At 44.7% G+C, this 23927-nt stretch overlaps 1 protein-coding gene across 1 annotated transcript in view; it reads right to left on the reverse strand.

The window, feature by feature from the left end:
• The window catches only part of reck (reversion-inducing-cysteine-rich protein with kazal motifs), a 97700-nt gene that overhangs the window by 25061 nt on the left and 48712 nt on the right, over positions 1-23927 (reverse strand). The window contains exons 11-16 of the mRNA XM_085467410.1: positions 15847-16059; positions 14762-14898; positions 13514-13657; positions 13246-13434; positions 6150-6272; positions 1863-2034 (exon numbers count right to left, since the gene is read on the reverse strand). Of these exons, the coding sequence (XP_085323536.1) occupies positions 1863-2034; positions 6150-6272; positions 13246-13434; positions 13514-13657; positions 14762-14898; positions 15847-16059 (978 nt within the window). The remainder of the gene's footprint in view (positions 1-1862; positions 2035-6149; positions 6273-13245; positions 13435-13513; positions 13658-14761; positions 14899-15846; positions 16060-23927) is intronic.

The following is a 23927-nucleotide window of genomic DNA, read 5'->3' on the forward strand; positions in this document are numbered from 1 at the left end:
AACCTCACCCTGTACCCGGCCCACCAAGAGACTTTATGTTTCATCCTCTGTCCGGCCTCAGGTACTCCACTGGACAGATAATACCAAGTTCACCTGCCGTCCAGGGATTCACCAAACTATCTCCTTCCTTTAACACCTCTTCTGGTGAACACTGCTGGCCAAGGACACAAGGTAGTATGTTTCTGCCAGCACTACCTCAAAACAAGTCAAAGAGCTCTCCCCCCATTGGCCTGCTTCAACTTTTGCCAACCCCTGTACGACCGTGGTCACACATTGCCCTTGACTTCGTGACCGGTCTACCTCCCTATGCCAGGAACACGGTAATTTTGACTATCGTTGATTGCTTTTCTAAAGTGGCTCACTTTGTGGCCTTATCTAAACTCCCTACAGCCCAACTCTTCACGAACCACATCTTCCGGCTCCATGGGATCCTTTGGACATCATCTTTGACCGTGGCTTCAGTCCCTTACATTCATCATCTGCGCAGGTTTTGCTGCCTATGGAGGGCCACCTGAGCCGCTCTCCTTCCAACCAAGGAACAGAACAAGCAGCTGGCAGACCGACATCGGACCCTTGACCTCCCCATTAGCCCAGCAGAGGGCTTGTAGAATCTGGAAAGATTCTAGAAAACTGGCTCTCAACCCTCCTAACCCTGTTTCTGCCTGTCTGAAGTTAACTCGCAATATGCACATGCATGTTGTCTTCCAGCTCAAACCTTACCTCTCTAGTCCCATTGTGACTGGACACTCGAGCGAGTGTGTCGTGAGTGAGCGTCAGCATAGATTGCGAGTTGGACCTGTGGGTGACTGTCTTGGTGAAGAGCTTTTGGACGTGTTTCCCTTTCCTCGATTCCCTAGAGCCCTTTCCCCTTAGTCACTGTATAAAGCACCAGGTGTCACTCTGTAAATAAATCCACTTTAATCGTAACCCTTCAGAGTCCTGCAGTTTGAGTCCTGCATTTGCAATATGTTTCGAAGTAATGTAAGGTACTGCATGACCCTGATGAAGGCCACAAGCCGAAACACGGTCTATTATTAAAGTTGTTCATCTTCCCTCAAGTGTTGCTGGAGTTCCTGTTTTGTGAATACTCATCAGTTTTCACAGTCAGTCATAGTTTGTTTATAGTTTCATGTTTGCAGCTGCCTTCAGCCTGAATAAAGGCTCACTTTGTGTTGAAACCAGCTATACCTCTCTGCATCTGCTTTTGGGCCCATTCACAAAATACCCCAGCGCAGCCCACCGTGACAACTTCCAACATGCACAAACATTTGACCACACAGCATGCAGTTAATTTGCATGAATATAATGTCTTCTAGTGGTGAAGCCGACCTAAAGACCACCCAAATAGTCGTCTGATAGGTGAGCCACAGTCTTGTTTAGCCTCCCTGTATTCTAAGCAGGTACAGAGGATGGCTTTATCAATCCTTAAAAATGGTTCCCATCCTCTAAGGGGTGAATTTCAGCTTCTTTCCTCAGGACGGAGGTTTCTATTTCCGAGATGCAGGACAAAGCATTATAAAAATAGCTTTGTCCCTGTTGCTGTCACTGAATTAAATAGGAACTGTTTTTGATTCGAAATATTAAAATTACTATATATGTGCCACAGTGAGCTTTATATATTTACTAGGTATGTGTGTTTTTTTAAAGGGATGCCAAATGCTGTCATTTTTCTGTAAAGCAAATTTACCTTGTCTTTGGGTATAAATAAAGTTACCTTGACCTTGATAGAACCGACAAGAGAATCGATAAGGAATTGAATTGATAAGTGATGTTGATAATGGAATCAGAATTCCAAAATTCGTATCAATTCCCATCCCTAGTTGGGACAAGGACAGAGAGCAAGTAAAATGTACTGAACCCACCTCTGGTTTCTCTGGCAGGGTTTGCTGGCACATGGTTTACTGAGGTGGCACGGGCCAAAGACAAACTGACTGTCCTTGAATCCCATACATCGAGCAACGCAGGCACTGGGATATGTCCGCCCATTAGAGGCACACACTGGAACAAAGCGGTCCTGGCAGCTACAGGGAAGACCTAGGGGAGGGCAGAGGGAGACAGAAACCACTATTTCACTGAGAAGCGTGACTTATATACAACCAAGAGTTAACAGAAAGCTAAAAGAAACAATTTGCTTTAAGGAAAATAACCTGTTAGGGTTGTATTCTAATCCATCATACTCTCCAAAGTAGAGGCAAACATCTCAGAATACTGGGGTTTAGTTCTGTCCATGCCTTGCTTTTTAACCCACCGGATGCAATTTTAGCAATCTAATCATAAACCCATATCTCTTTTTTTTTCTTTCCTTTTTTTGTGTCCCGTTTGGATCTTTAGCCATCAGAATTGTTGTCTTAAGGCCAAGAAAGATGCCAAACGGATTTATTTTACCAAGTGGATCATCATGGCCTTGCCATATTGGTCCATTTGATTGACCTTTATTATAATTATGTATTTATTTTATTTTCAGTTCCTACAAACGGGACAGACATGACTGGGGGATAGGACAGGGAGAAAGAATGAAAGAAAGAGAGGGAGAGAAAGAAAACCAAAGGGGAGAAGAGACGGTGAGAAGGGGGGGAAGAAAGAAAGAAAAACAAACAAAACACCTGGATCACCTGTATGGAGAAAAATAAAAAACAGAAGAGAAAGCAAACAAAAAGAGCAACATAATAAAACCAGCACCATCACAATAAACTAGCTAGCAGTAGATAACAGTAGATACTAAATATTAAACGATATTGTGCAGCACGCAAGATAGACAGCGCACAATGTGCTTTGAGACAGCAGCCAAGAAAGCTGTAGTCCGCGTCTGTGAACACCCGTGTGTACACCTGTGTGCATACCTGTGTGGATCAGCATGCTTGTGTTCCAAAGGTTTGCGAACAGGCACACGCGGACACAGACGTGCATTCCCACCCCATATACACAACCAAATACTCAGCACTCACCCAACGTGTAGACAGACACAAATAGACACTGCACAGACAGTCGCACTCCCCAAACATACTCTATATCCCAGGTCCAGGTACCCCCGCCCTCAGAGGGGCAAGCCGCACCTAAACCCAGGAGATGTAACCCTTCTCTCTGGGGTGGAGGCAAGCGGACCACCTCCTTATCTGCAGTAGCAGGGAGGCCCCGCATCCCAGACCCCAGTCTGACGGCCAGCACCTCCTCCCAGCCCCCCAGCCCTGACGGCTAACAGAACCGGGGTGAGTGAAGACCTCAAACCTCCCTACGCCCGCTCATATGTAGTGTTGCTGTGTGCTGTTCTAAAGTGCATTTAAAACTCAGGAGAGCATGGTACTAGCTTCCTCTCAGAGAGCAGCACAGCTCCTCCCGAAAACCCTCAGTGTCTACATGCATTTAAAATTGAGGGTAGGGCACCAGCGCCAGAGGTGGGTTGGAGTACACCGACCATCCTCTGGATGCTGTAAAATGTGCCCACCCCCAAGGCCCTATATGTATGTGTTATGTGAGAGTGTGAGTAATGTAGATGTCTAGGCTGCAGAATAAAATTGAGGCACAGGCAGCCAGAAGGGGACAGAGGGGGAGTGCCCCCCCTGCACCTTGGTGACATACCTGCACCCCAAGCCCTGCGTGTGTGGGTGGGTGTGGTAGAGCGGGAATAGGGAGGCAGCTGAGGATGGGGAGGGAAGAAAGGGAGGGGCACCCCAGTAGGCACCCTCACACTCTGGAACCCACCAGGGCAAGGGGGCCCAAGGGGGCCCAGGCCCATCCAGACCGGGGCCCGCAGCAGCAGCACCGCCCAGCCCCACAGAGTCCGGGGCAGCCCACCCGACTCCACCCCAGAGAAAACTGCACCCACCCCATCATCCAATCATCTCCCAAATTACACAAGACAATAGACACCCAGGTTGAGTTCATTCTCCACCTCTCCTATATCTCTCCCCCACCTGCAGAGTGAGCTCCTGTAGTGAGGAGACCACCTGCAAAGATATGACAACCTCCCCACCAGTTAGAGAGCCCCCTGGTTGGGCCGATGCACCTGAGGTGCATGTCAAAAGTGAATGTCACTCAGTTTGGCTCTTGCAAATAATTAGTAATGTTCTTAAATGTTAAACACCTCTAAAAACAACCCTTATCTCTTTAATTATTTTGGTGAAAAGTGAATTTAATTCATGTTGAAATAAGGCTACAACATTACAATACTTTCCAGAAGCACTGTATCACACATTTATTGGGAATATATAGTCCAGGTATACCTGATGAAGTTCAGATGGAAATAAATGTTATAATTTTATAAATGTACAAGCAGTAAGTGAGGCAGTTCGTAGGAATTGTATTTAATTATTTTTATTGTCTTTTTTTCCTTCAAGCCACATGATGCCCATTCAGGTGTGCAGAATTTTTGTGGTGAAAAATAGTCAGAAGCCACAACAGTTATGAAGAGGCTTTTATAAGGCTGTAAATTGCAAACTTTTCAAGGCTAAAAAAGTGGTATTTTAAACCTTTGTTTAGTTTTGTGCTTTGACATCGGCTTCCTGTTGGGCTCTGGATGTTACTGCGTGGAATATTCTTGGACAAGTGTGATTTTTCTTTTCTTCAACACTGAATTTGGGGATAATCCATCGTACATGTCTAACATGTTTTAATAACCAACAAAAGCCACTTTTATCTCTTATATTTAATAAAATAATATTGCATTAACCTGCCTCTCTGTGAATCGCTACCATACCATGGTGGAGGGGTTTGTCTGTCCCACGGATCCCAGGGGCTATGTTGTCTGGGGGCTGGCAAATTGGTCCTGGGTGAGGGACCAGACAAAGAGCGATTCAGAAGACCCTTATGAGAAAAACATCGAGGGAACAGTTTACCCTGCCCTGGATAGGGTTACCGGGGCCCCGCCCTGGAGCCAGGCCTGGGGAGGGTGCCCGAGGGCGAGTGTCTGGTGGCCGGGCCTTAGTCCATGGGGCCCGGCCGGGCACAACCCGAAAAGGGGACATGGGCCCATCCTCCCGCAGGCCCACCACCCACAGGAGGCGCCATAGGGGTCGGGTGCATTGGAGGCCCTGGCGGACTGATCCCCGGCTGCCAAGACTGGCAATAGGGACATGGAATGTCACCTCTCTGGTGGGGAAGGAGCCTGAGTTAGTGCGTGAGGTTGAGAGGTACCGGCTAGATATAGTCGGGCTCACCTCTACGCATGGCTTGGGCTCTGGAACCAGTCTCCTGGAGAGGGGCTGGACTCTGTCTCAGTCTGGAGTTGCTCCTGGTGAGAGGCAGCGGGCTGGGGTGGGTATTCTAATATCCCCTCGGCTTTTTGCCGGTATATTAGGGTTCTTCCCGGTGGATGAGAGGGTTTGTTCCCTGTGCCTTAGGGTCGGGGAACGGGTCCTGACTGTCATCTGCGCTTATGCGCCGAGTGGCAGTTCAGAGTACCCAGCCTACTTAGAGTCTCTGGGTGGGGTGCTGGAAGGTGCTCCACCTGGAAACTCTGTTGTCTTTCTGGGAGACTTCAATGCTCACGTGGGTAACGACAGAGAGACCTGGAGGGGTGTGATTGGGAGGAATGGCCTCCCTGACATGAACCCAAGCAGTTCTTTGTTATTGGACTTCTGTGCAAATCACAGTTTGGCCATAACGAACACCATGTTCAAACATAAGAGTGTCCATAAGTGGACGTGGCAGCAGGACGCTCTAGGCCGTAGGTCGATGATCGATTTTGTAATTGTATCACCAGACCTGCGACCATATGTTCTGGACACTCGGGTAAAGAGAGGGGCTGAGCTGTCAACTGATCACCACCTGTGCAGCCATCTGGGAGTGGCTCAGAGCAGAGCTGCTGCTCCTCCACATCGAAAGGAGCCAGCTGAGGTGGTTCGGGCATCTGACAAGGATGCCTCCTGGGCGCCTCCTGGATGAGGTGTTCCAGGCATGTCCCACCGGGAGGAGGCCCCGGGGCAAACCCAGGACACGCTGGAGAGATTATATCTCTCGGCTGGCCTGGGAACGCCTTGGTGTTCCCCCGGATAAGCTGGAGGAGGTGGCTGGGGAGAGGGAGGTCTGGGCTTCTCTGCTTAGGCTGCTGCCCCCCCGACCCGGCCCCGGATAAAGCGGATGAGTATGGATGGATGGATGGATTAACCTGTAGTTCATTATCAGAAATGTCCAAACTCTATTGAAACACTAACCAGTAAAGTGTCGATGACTGTCATCTGTGTATCCAGAGCTGAGACACTCTTTAGTGGAGCAGACGGTCTCACCAGCAAAGCAGTAACAGTTGTGGCAGTCGGTCTTGAAAGACGTCCCATGGCCTGTCGGTAACACATATCGACCAAAAACATGTTAGAAAGTTGCTGAACTGAATGTGCAAGATTCATCGCTCAGATTTCACAGTGTAACCACAACCAGGAGTTCAGTTACATTAATAGTGTATCTGTAGTACCCATTGCTACCAGTGACACTTGGAATAAGTCAACAGCACTCACCAACTCATCACTGTGCTCAGACCGTAGACTGAAGTGCATTATTGTAGAGCTGGGCGATATAAGATTTTTTCATATCACGATATATTTTTTTCATTTCAGGCGATAACGATATCTATCACGATATCAGCCAAATAACTATATTTGTAAGATTTAAATGTGCCGTTGCTCACAAGTAAAATGTGAAATAATCAGCAGCTTGTTTTGATTTAAATATTTATTTCCCATAATAAGTTCAACAGGGTAGATGTACTTAAGGAACATGAGACTTTTTCAGATAAATAAAGGCAAATATTGCAAACTACACAAAAGGCAGCCGCTAAAGCGTTTAAGTTTCAAAATAGAACAAACGAAACAGACTAAACTGTCAATTCCACTTAGAAACAAAATATTAATTCTAAAAATAAATCTTAGTTTGTTTTACAGAAGAACAGATTGAGAGATTGAGCATGCACCAGTTTATTGTATTTCCAGACTTGCTTTCGGCACAATTTACAGTGCTCTGTTTTTTGTCAGACTTGAAATAGCCGAAATACTTTTACACTACGGAACTTCTATGGCTCTTCCATTCGACAATCTCTCCGGCGTTGGAACCATCATCTGTTTTCTCTTCGGTAACCTTCGGTCACGCTCTCGGTTGATTTTTCTCTAGTCGGCGCACTCATTTCCTCCATTACCGGGCGGCACGGTGGCTGGCTGCTTCCCAAACAAATACACATGTGCGGCTTGGCACTTGTGCTGTACGTAACAAGTCACGTGATGTGACGCTGCGGCTGTGATTGGTTCGGCTCTGCGCTACTTAATTTGGATTGGCTGTTCTTTTTTTTTTTTTTAAGAGGACAAGAGCGGCGAGGTCTATCGCAATAGTCTAATTTTTCTATCGAGAAAAAGTTATTTCGCAATACGTATCGTTATCGTTCTATCGCCCAGCTCTACATTATTGTAACCTTATGTTTGCATTCTAACGCGTTCAACACTGAACTTTGTATAGGTTAGTAACATTAACATGAATGACAATTAACACTGCTAATTAGTAGTAAGCAGACGTGGAAAGTAACTAAGTAAAAATATTTCATTACTGTACTTTAGCAGAATTTTCAGGTATGTGTACTTTACTTCAGTAGTTCTGATAACTTTGTACTTTTACTTCCTACATTTTCAAACAAATATCTGTACTTTGTAGTCCTTGGAGTACACATTGACAATAAACTGGACTGGGCTAAAAACACCACAGCACTTTACAGGAAGGGCCAGAGTCGTCTCTATTTTTTGAGGCGACTGAGGTCCTTCAACATCTGCCAGAAAATGCTGAGGATTTTCTATGAGTCTGTGGTGGCCAGTGCGATCCTCTATGCTGTTGCATGCTGGGGGAGCAGGCTGAGGGTCGCAGATGCCAACAGACTTAATAAACTGATCCGTAAGGCCAGCAATGTTGTGGGGATGGAGCTGGACTCCCTCAAGGTGGTGTCGGAGAGGCGGATGCTGTCCAAGATAAAGACAATGTTGGATAACACCTCCCACCCACTCCATGACATGTTGGTCAGTCACAGGAGCTCGTTCAGTGAGAGACTGAGATTACCGAAAAGCACCACTGAACGACACAGGAAATCATTCCTGCCTGTGGCCATCTCCCTGTACAACGCATCCACTTAACACACTGTTTGCTGCTACAGCTACACATGTTTCTTTTCCAAATATTTATTTATGAGTGACGTATGTATGTATGTATGTATGTATGTATGTATGTATGTATATATATGTATATATTGTACTATTCTTAGTTAGTGTATTGTCTGTCTTGTCTTAATGTTGGTTTATAATGGAGCACTGTAACAAAAAATAATTTCCCCCAGGGATCAATAAAGTATTCTGATTCTGATTCTGATTACATTTTCAAAACAGGCTGGTTACCTTAGGCTTAATGAATTCTAAGTTATTATTTCGTTGCTGTGGGCCTTCATACATCGAACCGATTTGAGCCTAAACACCAGGGGATGTTGCATGAAAACAGATGACATGTGCCAAAGCCAGGGGTTAAAGTGGCAGTGTAGCTAGCCCTACAGAAGGCAAGCATAAAGTGACTGATGCTTTTTAAGTAGCAGGTCATTTCAAATGCAGCTTTTCTATCAGCAAACTCACAAACTGTTTGTGTTGTCTTCACAAGGAGAGAGAAGAATGAGGGCTAACTTTACTCAGAGATGAAGAAAAATAGGGTTAGCTTTAAAGGGCTGCTCAGTGGTATTTAATAAACTATAAATGCAAAGACTGCATGTAAGCCCTTGTTTTTAAATGGGTCTGTACATGTGACACTGATTTGTTTTGTTTCACAATATGAAAAAACTCAAACTGAAGCAGACTAACTGTGTTATTTAAAGGCTGCATGAAAATCCTCTGCAGGTTAGTGTCAGATAAACAGGTTAGTTCACTGCACTGTGATGGGTTCAAATTAAAGAACAGTGGCAGTGGGTTCATGGTCACAGTTAGCGTACATCATGTGCAGCAGAGATTCATATACATTTTAGCTGATGATGCTGATATTCATTCACTGAATTCCACCTTCATACCAACTTTATATGAACTAGAAAAAAGACAGGATAAACAGTGTACTGTGAGTGTACTGTGACCAGGTGTGCCATGGAAGACTATCTGGGTCCACCTGATTAGATTAGTAAGCGACTGGCATGAGTCACGGGAGGACAGTACATAGCAATAGATAAATATGTGAAAAAGTAGTCAGTCTGACCTTGGTCCTGGAGAAAACTCCGAGCTAGATGAAGGCCCTAGCATGAGCAGTGGTCAGGAGAAAGCACAAAAGGTACACTGGGGACAAACTGAGCCAATTCTGCTCTGACTGTTATGCAGGGAAATCTTATCAATGTCCTTTTTGTGATATTTTTGTTTGGTGGTGAGCCGTGGGATTTTTGTAATGTGAAATATCTACCGTGGCTCCAAAAGGTTGGAAAACACTGACGTAGAGGATGAACTCGTGAACCATCTGCTTCCACCTTGTTGAATTCAGGTGTGTACATCCACAGAGAGCAGTGAAGAAGAAAATCTACTGGAGCTCTTAATAAAAATAATTGTGAGTTATGATTCTTTCCCCACACTGAGCCACAACAACTGATTTTAGGGTTCCCCACCTGGTGAATTTAATTTTCCTTCTCTTTCTTCTGATTTAAGCTGAATCATTACGATAACACTGTGAGGCTCAGTTAGCTTCAAATTTCCTCCAAAGCTTATCTTTTGCTTTCTTACACTGAGCATATTTCAGAGTCTGTACTTTTTTACTTTTACTTGAGTAAAGAAGTTGAATGAGTACTTCAACTTTTACAGGAGTAATTTTTAACACTAGTATCTATACTTCTACTTAAATACAGAATATCCATACCTTTCCCAACTGTTAGTAAGTAATGTTACTGGGCCTGTGGAGGCAGTGGAGCTGCCAGAGACCAGCCGTAGTGAGACAGCTCCTTACACAACAGAACCAGCTTTGACCCTGATCAGATTTGCACCCTTTCTTTTAGATCCACTGTAGCCATGGAGGCAGTGGAAAGTAAAGATCTTGGCTCTATCAAAGGGATAGCAGCTACCCACTGGTACAGATATAAGGATTACTCCTAAGTCACAATCAAAACTCAAGAAGGAGAAGCCTTCACTGTTCACATCATCTCAGTGGATAGAAACACAAAGTTCATCGGAGTAGATACAAAGACTTTTGTTTTAGAACGTGCTCTGTGCACTGCAGAGGTTGGAAGCCTCAACACTGACGTTTACTGGAAACCTACACACAAAGACAAGTGTCTACTGTTTGACTACCACCAGGATCAGGACCCTGCAACTGCAGGAAGAAAACATTCCCTCTAAGGCAGAAGGGAAAGAAAAGGAACATGCTCTTAAAACATGTGGTTATATTAACTTGGATAAACACAAAGAAACTCAAAGTTTTTCCTCAGCACATCCCATTGCACTTCAGACTCACTCCCAGTTAAAAACTGGTTTTTCTCAAACTCCCACACAAGCTAAGCAGCAAACTGTAATCTGTGTGTGGCAGGGGTGTGGTCTTTAGCTCTGCTGCAGTGGGACGGTGGTGCAGTGGGTTCAAAGGGCAGTGCCATGGAGGCTGAGGGCCAGGTGGAGGTAGTCAGGCTGATAATCTCTCTTCCCTTTTTAGTGTCACCGGGGACAGAGACAAGAGAGAATTGTGGGTTCAGCTGAAAAGCTAACCATGCCAGAGATGTTTGGTGCTGAACCATTCTGTGTGTGTGCGCCTAAATAAAAGTGGCAAAACAGCCAATTAATGCCGTGTCGGGATTGAACCATTCACAGTGGTGCCCAAATCCAGGCTCGATGTCCAGCCCTTAGTCCACGCAGCTGCTTCAGCTCCTGGCTCAAATGCTGATGCACCGTGAGCAAGTTTAGCGGCAGACGCAGGTGTTGGAGAGGGTGGATGGAGCCACCCCGATGCACCGGATGGCGGAGGGCAACAACCTGCAGGTCTTTTTGGAGACCTTCCAGGCCACAGCAGAGGCATGTCAGTGGCTTGCCACTGAGTAGGCGCGGTGGCTGCTTCCACTGCTGTCTGGAGGGTCTCCCACGGCGTCTCTGAGCCTACCACCAACGTACCGAGGTAGCTTTAGGGAAATTCACAGCGCTGTGCTGGATCGTTTGGGCCTCTCCTCGAAGTATCATTAACTGCAGTTCTGGGCCAGTCAGATGATGGGGAGGACTGTGGAGGGGCTGCCAGGGGATATGCCACGATGAGAGTGGAGACTGCAGTCACGCTAGCAGAGGAGCACCTGGCCATGGGGGCAGAGGGAGCATGGAGTAGCAGCCCGCCGGCCACCAGCACTGCAACACACATACACATCCATTCTTGGTCACACCATGGGTTGGCAATAATGACTATGAAGTCAACATCGGCAGGGGAAGAGCCACACAGGTATATCACCTCAACCTCCTTAGAGGATGGCGAGAGGCTGAAATCACTTCTCCAATGAGCCTGGTGAAGGACAGAGATGAATTGAGTTGAACATAAACAGCAAATTGTTCAGAAGGAATTGGCAGAGATGCTGAAAATGGGAGTAATAGAAGAGTCACACAGAGCTTGGTGTAGCCCCATAGTTCTGGTCATGAAGAAAGGTGGGTCTATATGGTTCTGTGTCGTCTACCTACAAGGTGGACAAGGTGTCACGGTTTGATGCCTACCCCATGCCCCGGCTTGATGAACTCCTGGACTGGTTAGGCACCACTCAATTTTTTACGACACTGGATTTAACCAAGGGCTATTGGCAGATTCCCTTGTCTGCAGAGTCCAAGGAAAATCATTCTCCACTCTGCACGGTTTGTACCAATTTGTCTCTCTTCCATTTGGCTTGTTCAGAGCCCCTGCCACTGTCCAGTGCCTCACGGACCAGGTGCTGGCGCCGCCTGCACCTGGTCACACCTGCTGCATATTCTGCTGCCTACCGGGCTGATGTGATCATCCACAGGAACACCTGGGCAGAGCATGTGCAGAGGGTGGGCACGGTCCTGCATTCCCTGAGGCAGGCAGGGCTCACGGCCAACCCAAAGAAGTGCGCAGTTGGACTGAGGGAGGTACAGTATCTGGGGTACCACTTGGGAGGCAGGCAGGCGCATCCACAGGCGGAGAAGACAGCCACCATTGGATCCTGCCCGTGCCCCAAGACCAAAAAGTAGGTGAGGTGGTTCCTGGGGCTGGCTGGGTACTATCGCCGGTTCGTGTCCGTGTTTGTGTCCAAGATCTGGCTCAGCGGTGCGTTTGTGCCGTTGAAAAAGGCTCTCTGTGGGGAGCTGCTGCTCAACACACTTAACTTTTGCCTCACTTTCATCCTGCAGACAGATGCCTCAAACAGAGGGCTCTGGCCAGATGCGGCCCAAGCCTCAGTCGGGCAGTGGGTCGGTGTGGCAGGGGTGTGGCCTTTGGCTCTGCTGCAGTGTAGGAGGGGTGGGGGAGGGAGGCTGAGGTCCAGGTGGAGGCAGTCAGACTGATGAACTCTCTTCCCTTTTTAGTGTCGCCAGAGATTGGAGACAAGAAAGAAGTGTGGGGTCAGCTGAAAAGCTGACCATGCCAGAGATATTTGGTCGAACCATTTTGTGCAAGAGTGTGTGTGTCTGAATTAAATGAAAACAGCCAATTAACGCCATGCCGGGTCTGAATCGTTCACACCATGCAGTGCAGCACAGAATGCTCAGACCTCTACAATGGAGAAACCAAACAGCTGCTCCATAAACGTATGGCAGAACATAGAAGAGCCACCTCTGACAGGACAAGAGTCAGCTGTACATCTGCACTTAAAAGATACAGGCGAGGATGCTAATGTTCACATTTTGGACCAGAGGAGAGAGAGGCCATCTATGTTGTTGTAAGCCACCTCCTCTGTTGAACGACAGTCACTGAACAGAAGGGTGGGTAATGACACCAACTGTCAGCCACCTACGGTGCAGTCTTCAGATCCCTTCATCAGGCCTCCAGCTCACCTTGAAAGAGTTTGCAGCCAAGTATGAGGAGGCAGGAATGAGAATTAGCAATGCATCAAGATAATTATTGTTGAGCTTCTTAAAATTGGGAGATATGTAATAGAAATGGCAGTTAATGCAGTACTTCTGTTAAATCCCATGAATGAAAGGTGAAAGCCTGCACTTCAAAAACATCTGGATTGTTTGATTTAAAATCTTCTTTCCTCGTATGCAGAGGCAAAATTACTAAAAGAATTGCTTCATTGTCCAAATGCTTAAAAACTAACTGTATACTATAAGAATTGTATGTCTTTAAGAGTCCTACTCTTCCTCTGTCCTCCTACTATGCAGGGCTTGCTGGTGTCCATGCAGGGCATCTCCACACAGTTCTCCAGTCGCCCACTGGGACCACAGCTGCACACCTCGAAGCAAACCGTAGGATCAGTGCGCGTAGGCACTTGGATACGAGCATCCTGTTGCACCAAGAACTCAGAGGCTTCACCCATTTTGCAGCCTGAAAACATAAAAACAGACTTCAGCCTCTTGAATGTGAATAATGTGAAGCTGCAGAAACGGACTGTAGTTTGTCTTACCTGGCACACAGAGGTATGGCTGACAGTTTAGCTCATCGAGGCAGCCCTTCCTGTTCACCTGGCATATGTGGTTGCTTGGACAGGGGTTAGGATTGCATGGATGGATAACCTCCTTAACAGTGTTGCTGCCTAGGGAGCTGGGTGCTTAATGGTGTGTGGAAAAGGAAAGTACCATTAATGCTTTCTGTTTTTAAGAATGTGAATATGTGTTTTCAAAAGAAAAGTCTCATCAGGAGAAAAGAGACCTAATGCAAATCTACTATGAATTCTAATACGTAGCATATAGAGGCTCGATGTCCAGCCCTTAGTCCTATGTAATGGAAAGACAGTTCCAGCTGAGCCTGACTCTGTCTTTCCATTAAATAGGACACATGTGCTTATTGATCAGATCATTCAGTAACTTCAAATATAATAAGTGTTGGGACAACTGTTGTTGTAAAAAAGGTCTACATGAACTTCAAATTAAAAGCTGAAACTATTAGAGACCATTTTTGGCATGAACTGGATGCTCTAACATCCATGATTTGGGACTAGGAGCCAAAGACTGACAAAACAACTACAGAAAATTGCTGCACATTCTGCTGTGCATGTGTATAATGTATGCTTTTTTATTGTATAAAGCAACGCGTGAATCTATTTACATTTGTACCATATCATCAAAACTAGCCTTAAGCTGAAGGTAATTAAAGAAAAAAAAAGCAACTCAGTCATCTTGGCTACTGGTAACGTCAGGGGCACAGACGCTTGTGTTTTAGGCATCATTTCTGTTAAGAATAACTGAACTACACCATTAGCTTGGCTAATGTTCCCAGTGTGCAGACAAACAATAACAATAATTAAAATAATAATAATAATGATAATAACTCTTTCAGTTTCTTGTTTTCAGTGCATTACCTTGGCAACAGGAAACAGCGACACAGAAAATGTCAAACACTAGTGACTGTAATCACTGAAAGGCCCATTTTGAAACCACTGAGCATTGGATCGGGATGATAATATTTCTTTAAGTCTGCTGTGTTACAAGCAGCAACGTGTTTGCTAAAATGTTATTCAAAACAACATTGTAGGATGTACTGTATCCACCAGCTTCTGAGCATCTGTGCTCTGCTGCCCTCTAGTGGCAAACTCAATTGATTTTTCAAAAGTTTTTCTTTTGTTATTGAATTACAAGACTGCATCTGTTTCATTTACAGCTGATCCCTTCTGTTTCTGTATAATGCAAACAAACGCTGGAGTAACCTGACTCACTAAGGTATCTGTAGAGAGGGATGCAGTGTTCAGGGTCATCAATAGGCGACAGGAGCTCACAGATCCTCTCTGGTGTTTGTCCTTCGTGAAAACGTTTTGTATCTCCACACTGGGTCAGGATATCCACACAATCTGATCTGAAGACAGATAAAACAAATAGAACAGCTGGTACGTACAAGACAAGAAAAGACAACAATACTTTATTTGTTCGAGATTTTAAAATGATTTAGTTAAAGTCAGTAAAAACATTCTAAATAAACTAAAATATGTGTGAAGTTTGCATGTTCTTCCCGTGCTTGCCTGGGTTCCCTCTGGCTTCCTCCCACAATCCAAACACATTCAGTTAGTGGGGTTAGGTCAATCTAAACTGAATCTGAGTGAGTGTGAATGGTTTTATTTCTCTCTGTGTTCGCCCTTCATTAGGCTACCTGTCCCCGCCTCTTGCCCTATGGTAGCTGGGGTAGGCTACAGCCCCCCGCGACCCTGATAAGGATAAGTGGAAGAGAATGGATGGATGACAAGAGGAATATCCCAAGGTAACACTGAACCCGAATTCTAAATAAAATAAAGTGGGTACAAGTTTAAACAAAATACAAAGTAACAATGCTGTGTAACATTTTTTTCTTGTCACATCAGCTGATGGCCTCCAGCTTGCACTGAGGTGGTTCACAGCCAAGCTGAAGTGGCAGATATCACATTTAGTGCCTTTAATACTGAAGCCATGGTTTTTTTGGCCAGAAGGGGGAGTCGTTCCCACTCTGGGGTCGGGATGAGTTGCTGCCCCAAGGAGAGGATAATAAAAGTATCTCAGGGGCAGAGGGGAGTGGGAGAAGGACAGACGAACTAGTGTCACGTCTGCTGTGATGCAGAGTGTTAATCAATTTACAAAGCAGGTAACAGCTGACGGCACGCCACACACACAGCCGCCATCTTTATTCAACACAGGTGCGATAGGGTGAGGGGTTAAGTCATTGAGGACTCACATTCGTTTCTTATTGGTTGTATTATGACAGAGCTTTACATTCATTATAGATATAACAGAGAGAAGTACAACAACAGTCATGTGAAGGTGAGAGGAGACCTACTTGCATATAACGCTCCCTCTGGACCTGCTGTGGCAGGGTTTGATCTGCAGGGCGCAGGCCACAGCCTTCCACATGTGGGGCTGACACTTCCTAATGTCCAGCACAGGGATGTTCATGAAGGGCATCTTAATTGTACCATTAGACCACAGCTTGATGTCATTCATGGCACCCTGGTCTGACTGGATGTTACAGCTGCGAAACAGCTCCGTCGGCCTGTGGACAGACACAGAAACACAACAGGAAGTCAATGAGCTGTTCAGCGGTGCACGTGCAGCAGCTCCCACAGAGGGAGCCAGAGATCCTCTGAGAAACGTCACACAGGTTTTCCCTTCTTGACCACATCAGGAATCGTCTGTGGAGTCTGATTGGTGGGTTTAGTCTCAAGTGAGTCAGCTAATTGGTGGTTTAAAATACCGACGGTTCCACAGGGAAGGTTCTGGGTGTGGTTCTATCACTCTGTGTGTGTGGGGATTCTGTAACCATCATGGCCAACTTAGGTTTGACTTCCAAAGCAAAACTAAATGTGGTAATGCACGGGGTCAGGCTAACAGGAGCTTAGTCCATGCAGGAGTGCAGCAGTACAGAGTCAGGCTTTTCCATCGTTTTCTGACAGAGTTCTCTGAGAGGAATTTATTCTTAATGTGGCAAATATCAGTGGAAGTCTGCACTGTGGCTGCTGCGTAAAAGAGTGCAGTTTGAAATCTCCACAGGTACTGATACAGCTCTGCTGCTGTGGACGGCCAGCATCTCCTGGGTCTTCCCCTATCAGCCTCTGCGTCTCATTATTGCAGTGTCACATCCTGACACACACGCACACAGAGTAAAATAGTGTTTTTTCTGTGTGCGTGTGTACCTCCCTGTGTGTGTTGGTGCTGTGTACAGAAGCAGCATTCCTCTCTTTTTCTGTCTCCCGTTTCCTTTTCCTGTGTCTCTGCTTTCTTCTCTTATCTTTCATTAGTCTGGCGTTGACCCCGCCTGCTCCAGCATAACATCCACAAGACAATAATATGAATAAAAAAATAAAACAAAAGCATAAACCAGAAAAAAGCCTCCTAGCCTCTACCACTGCGCCTACACTGGTTGAACTACCTTCCTGATATTTATACTTATTGCTGTGAGTAAAAGACAGGCTGCAAAGTGTTATAAAAGTGTTATAGTGCCTTTTCTAGTGCTGTTATATTTTTAAATAAAAAAAGAGGTTCAGATACAGCCACTTAAAATGTCTAGCTGCTCTGTGTCAGGTCCACGATGGAGCTTGGGGGTGTTGCACACTCACAATCACCCACAAAAAAAAACAGTTATGGTGGGGGGAAGAGAGTATTGACAGGTGTCCTTATCCTGCAGATGAAATAGGTAGCCAACTGACATGTCAGGCTGTGTCAGGGCTATCTGACCAACAAGGAGAGTGATGGAGTGCTGGTGGTCTGGCCTGCACAGTCACCTGACCAGTGGAGATGGTTTGGGATGAGATGGAGCGCACAGTGAAGGCAAAAGGACCAACAAGTGCTCAGCATCTCTGGGAACTCCTTCCAGACTGTTGGAAACCATTTCAGGTGACGACTCATGAAGCTCATGGAGAGAACGCCAAGAGTGAGCAAAGCAGGAATCAAAGCAAAGGCTGGATGTTACAAAGAATCTCAAATATCAAACGTTCTGAGTTAATTCATACTTTTTTGTTTGTGTTCATTCATAGTTTTGATGCCTTCAGTGAGAATCTACAATGTAAACAGTCATGAAAATAAAGAAGAACCATTAAATGAGAAGGTGTGTCCAAACGTTTGTGCTTACAGACTGATCACATGTGCGACACACCAAAACAAGTTTAAAGGATCTATGATGTCATTGATACCAGTGAAGAACAAAACCGTAACAGCTAATTATAGACCCATATGCCCAAAATATGTTGATCGGAAAATACTGTCAAAAACTCTTAGCAGTGAGGTTAGAGAAGCTGGTAATTATTCATGAGATCAGGTTTCACGCAGAACAGGTCTGCAGCTGGTAACACGAGGACGGCCTGGAAGAGCTGCTGCCGTGTCTGTAGATGCCACCGAGCCGCACCTTAGTTAGACTGGAAATGAATAAAAATGCATCGTACGTTTTAAATTAAATGAACTGATACTTTAAAAGCAACGTATATATTTAATTAATTATTACAAGTTTTAATGAATTCATGACACAACAAATTATTTAATGATGAACTTGATTTATTTTGGCAGTCATGGCCCTCCATAATACTATCGTGGGAGCTAGGACTTGTGCTCAGTTCAGCCCAGTTTGCAGTGGACAGTCTGCTGCCAACCTTACTAAACCGTGATTCATTAAATCTTCTCCCAGCTGCAGAAATACAGTCATGCACGACTTTTAGTCACAAAAATGAAAATGCACCAACAGTAATTACTGCCAGCAGCAGAAACAAATGGTGTTGCACTGGTGCAGCCCACTACGTCTCAGTCTTCCTACATTTAGTCTACAATACAAACTATCCAGCTGTGGCTGCTTGGCTCCTCTATCCTATGGAAGTGCAGTATGACAACGTGGGAAGGTATTTCTGTTATGTTTGTATTTGTCAGGCTGTCAATAACAACATCTGGACAGCCATACTTGGATATGCAAAATAAAGTAAAACATCCAAAAGTTTGGATCACCAGTAAAACCAATGAAATACTTTTTTTGTATCTAGTATTTATAAACATATAAAATCACTTGGAAATAACTTTTCATCATGTACTTCCTGTTTTTGAAACGCTCTGTGTGTGGGCTTCACAACAGGAGACACTGTGTACAAATAACACACACTATACTGCAAACACACATATGAACCTGAGCGACAGCCTGTTCTTACTCAAACTTAAGAAACAAATGAAGCTAAAAACGTCTTTTTTATATTTTCATGTTATTAATTACATAATTATTCAGTTTAAATTGAAGGGGACCTTTAAGTCAGAAGCTATGTTTCTTGAATTCTCCCAGAGTGGCCCCATTTCACTTCATCCACCATCCCATTCACACACCACTGTGTGTCTGTCTATTCATACATTTGTGTCTCCATTTCAGAACCCACAGGGTCTATTTATACACATTTTCTTTCATACAAGAACTCAGAAGCTCAAACTGCAGAGGAGGCTGTTCTACGTGGACCACACTCAGCAGTTTAACAGAGGTAAAGCGCTGCCTGAGGACATGCTCTCCCACACTACTGTGGAATAATCTCACTGGCTTACACCACTGATGGTGGCTCTTTGCCTCAAGTTCAACACGGTCCACTCAGTTCCTGCCCGAATGTGAAAATGACCCAGATACCATGACAGGACGTTTCTTTCTTGACCCTTTACTCCCAGTCACATTTATGGCAGCAGTTAATAAGTTGCTTAGTTAACTAATAATTAATGAACTCATTTAGTTAGACAATATTCTGTGGTTATCTGATTTTTAACAAAACAGCGAACACGTGGCCAGGACATGGCCTCCATCGTGCACCAAGGTCTTTCTATTCTACTTCTGGTAACTGGAGGGGAGTTTGTTTGGTGCTCTTATACAACTGATAAAACAGATTATTTGACATCAGTTTATTGATTATCCATCTGCTCGATCCCTGACCGCCTCAGTCTGCACACCAAGTATACTAGGGCATCATACTAACCCCAGGTTGTTGTCTGAGGCACTTTGAAAAAAGTGCATGTATGGATGAGGCGAGTTGTTTCTACTCTAACTGAGCACCCAAGAGCTATAGAGATTGACAGACCACGTGACTTTCGCGCATTGCATGCCGGGAACTCGTGGCAAAACAATCCAAGTACTTGCATCAAATGCAAGCATTTGCAGCACCGCAAAACGTTCATTCTCCGGTTCCAATACCTTCTTGTTTTTTCTTTGCCCCCCAATAAGTTATGTACAAAACGAAGGAGAACAATGCCGGTCCGTACAAAGACAGACTTGATGAAAAGACAAAGAAAAGATACGAGGAAAAAAATCAAAGGAGTGAAAGGGTCAGACCCTCACGAGCACACAGAGGGACAAAAGACGTCAGCGTGCTGCCCAACTTTCACCACGCTCATATTTATAATTATACGGTTCTTGGAGTGAGTGCACACACTCATGAAGTTTAGTAACTTCAGGTCACTGCAACAAGCCCAGGTACAGTTCACCGACGGATGGGTGCAGGACCTTGAAATGCACCGTGTAGAAAGTAAAGACCATCGTACATATCATAAGTTTACCAGTCTCACAAATCTTTGTCATAAATACACATTCATTAACCGTTTATTAATAGGACCTTTGAGCTCAACGGTAATTAATTAGTAGTGGAAATAATTTCTGGTAGCATCACAGAAATGTAGCAGTGACAATAATATTGTATGCTGTAATCGTACTGGGCAATTAGTGATACTAAAACCTGTTTTATCCTGTGAATAAAAGTATATGTTTTTGTCAATGTACCATAATAACAGAAGCGAAACACAATATTGTGTCAGGACAATTCACTATTTATGCACAATAAACAAAGGAGCATAGTGCGACAATTTCTGTTCAGCGCCAGACTTGCTTGTAACCTATATCACCAATTATGTTAAGAAAAATGACGCATTAACTACAACAGCAGACTGACCTTTGTGGGAATGCTTGGAGCAGACTAACCTGTGAGCTGGAGGGTTCTGGGACGTTATATTTGGTCTTCTAATGGCTGCAATCCAGTCGCCTCTTTGTTACTTCGGAAACACGGCTCGAACAATTTCTCTTCAACGACGTAATCTGATAACAACCGATCTCTTTACCCGTCGGCTTCCCGTGGCTGTCATGTGACTGGCTATTGCAGTTAATAACACAACAGCTTCTTGACATTTTTTGTGTTTCTTTTTATCGCTGTGTGACTGATTTCAATTGAAAGCCTGCGTGCGCTAGTACCTCTTGCCACGAGTTCCCAGAATCCTTTGCGGTTTTACCCCTGAGTGACGTCACATTTTCAATCTCTATATAAGAACCAGTCCTAACAAACCCTCCTGTGTCAGTGGCAGCTGAACTTCATTCAACCATGGCCTGCAATGACTTTGCCAAATTCTTCACAGAAAAATATCCAAAAGATTGGACAAGCAATTGGTACATCAACAGCAGATCCAGGATATGTACTGTGTCCACCGAAAAACTGTTTAAACACCATCAAACAGTTTCAACCTATTAACAGCAAAGACCTGGAGGACATCTTAGGTCAACTGAACTCCTCCTCCTGCTGTTTAGATGTCCTGCCAACAAGTTTTTTCAAAAAGGTCTCAAAGACTTTGGAGTCAGACCTGTTACAGATCGTCAACTTTTCTTTAATGTCAGGTGTGTTTCCAGAACCACTAAAAACTGCTGTAATCAAACCTATACTGAAAAAGGACAATCTTGACAAGACACAAATGAACAACTACAGGCCGATCTCAAATCTCCCGTTTTTAAGTAAGATCATTGAAAAAGCAGTTTCTCAACAGCTCAGTTACTTCTTAAAACAGAATAATTGCTACGATGCCTTCCAGTCAGGTTTTAGACAGAACCACAGCACTGAAACCGCTCTGACCAAAGTGTTTAATGACATATGTCTGAATACAGACAGTGGAAAAATGTCAGTCCTAGTTTTACTGGATCTCAGTGCAGCATTTGATACAGTTGACCACAACATATTACTCAAACGACTGGAGAACTGGGCAGGTCTTTCAGGAACTGTACTAAACTGGTTCAAAACATACTTAGAAAACAGGAAATACTTTGTATCAATAGGTAACTTCACATCTGAGCAGACAAGTATCACATGTGGAGTTCCCCAAGGTTCCATCTTGGGACCCCCTCTGTTTAACATTTACATGCTCCCACTGGCACGGATTATAAACAACAACAAAATAAACTACCACAGCTATGCAGATGACACACAAATATATATCACAATGTCACCAGGAGACCGAGGCCCTGTACAGGCTCTTGGTAAATGCATTGAGGAAATCAATGACTGGTTGTGCCACAATTTTCTCCAGCTAAACAAAAACAAAACTGAGGTAATAGTCTTTGGCGCCAAAGAAAAACGATTACAGGTCACCAGAGAACTTCAATCTATACATCTAAAAACCACAAACCAGGCGAGAAATTTGGGTGTAGTGATGGATGCAGACCTAAACTTAGAAAAACACATTAAGACAATAACAAAGTCAGCTTACTATCACCTCAAGAATATATCAAGGATAAAAGATCTGATGTCTCAACAGGACCTGGAAAAACTAGTCCATGCATTCATTTTTAGTAGGCTTGATTACTGTAACAGCATCTTTACAGGTCTACCTAAAAAATCAGTCAGACAACTACAGCTCATTCAGAACTCTGCTGCTCGAGTCCTCACTAAGACCAAAAAAGTGGACCACATCAGTCCAGCTCTGAGGTCCTTACACTGGCTGCCTGTCCGTCAGAGGATAGACTTTAAAGTTCTGATGCTGGCCTATAAAGCTCTGAATGGTTTAGGACCAAAATACATCAGTGACCTCCTGACCCAGTATGAACCATCCAGATCCCTCAGGTCATCTGGATCCGGTCTTTTATCAGTTCCCAGAGTCAGAACCAGACACGGAGAAGCTGCATTCAGCTTTTATGCTCCTTATATCTGGAACAAACTCCCAGAAAGCCTCAGATCAGCTGAAACACTCAGTTTATTTAAATCCAGGTTGAAGACTCACCTGTTCTCAGCTGCATTTGAATAAAGCACCAAATCCACACTTTTAAGCTTAAATTTCAAAACTTACACTAACTACTGATCTTATCTAGGGATGGGTACCGGTGTCCGGTGCCATAATGGCACCGGTTCTGACATAAACGGTAGTAACCAGACCGAAAAGCAGCGCACATTTCGGTGCTTTATTTCGGTGCTTTTTTTTCCTGAGCTGTGATACACTTCTAGCCAATAATTTTACGTTTCCGAGGATAGGCGGGGCCAGGTACGTATGTTCTTTTAGAGCAGAGCTACAGATTAAAATGCCCAAGGCGAAAAGTCTGGCTGTACTTCACAGCAAAATATGCAAACTCAGCAGCAACAAGTGCTTTAAGCTGATACTGTGATACTGTCAAAGGAGGTAACACCTCAAATCCGATGAAACACCTGGCGACGCATAGCGTTTTTTTTAAAAAGCCCAGAAATGTGCCGTATTTGATAGCTTGCTGCGAGACCTCACACCGAGCGCATCTACTGTGCGTGGGTTGCCTGTTATCTGACCCGGAGTTAGCAATATCCCCCAAAAACCCCGAAGAGGAGAGTCCTGGCCCCTAGCCCTGCCAGTGTATCAGAAATGATGAGGATGATGATGCAGCAGCAGCCGTTCTTCTCTGCGTGAGTAGCTTAATGTTGTTCGTGTGTAATTTACGTTGAGTAGGCTAACCACGTTATTAAGATAAGATAAGATAACCTTTATTAGTCCCACACGTGGGAAATTTGTTTTGTCACAGCAGGAAGTGGACAGTGCAAAAGTTATGAGGCAAAAATTAGAATAAAATAAGAATAAATACAGTACACAACTGTACAGAATAGAATAAAATACTATATACAGTAGAATAAAATAAAATAAATATACAATAAGATAAAAATAGAATACAAATACAAATACTATATACAACTGAGTAAAAATACAACGATGACAGAAAGGATTATTGCACTTAGTATTATTGCATATGTATGGATGTGTGTGCTTGATCAGTTAAAGTCTTTGTTGTGGAGTCTGACAGCAGTGGGGAGGAAAGACCTGTGAAATCTCTCCGTCCCACACCGTGGGTGCCGCAGTCTCCCACTGAAGGAGCTGCTCAGTGCTGTCACAGTCTGCTGCATGGGGTGGGAGATGTTGTCCATCAGGGATGACAGCTTAGCCGCCGTTCTCCTGTCACTCACCACCTCCACTGGGTCCAGAGGGCATCCTAGAACAGAGCTGGCCCTTCGGATCACCCTGTTCAGTCTCTTCCTGTCCCCAGCAGAGATGCTGCCGCCCCAGCAGACCACGCCATAAAAGATAGCAGAAGCCACAACAGAGTCATAGAAGGTCTTCAGGAGTGGGCCCTCCACTCCAAACGACCTGAGT

Source organism: Copadichromis virginalis, linkage group LG9 (assembly GCF_057382275.1).
Source record: "Copadichromis virginalis isolate Kocher_CV1m ecotype Utaka linkage group LG9, C_Virginalis_male_GT1.1, whole genome shotgun sequence".
Lineage (NCBI taxonomy): Eukaryota > Metazoa > Chordata > Actinopteri > Cichliformes > Cichlidae > Copadichromis > Copadichromis virginalis.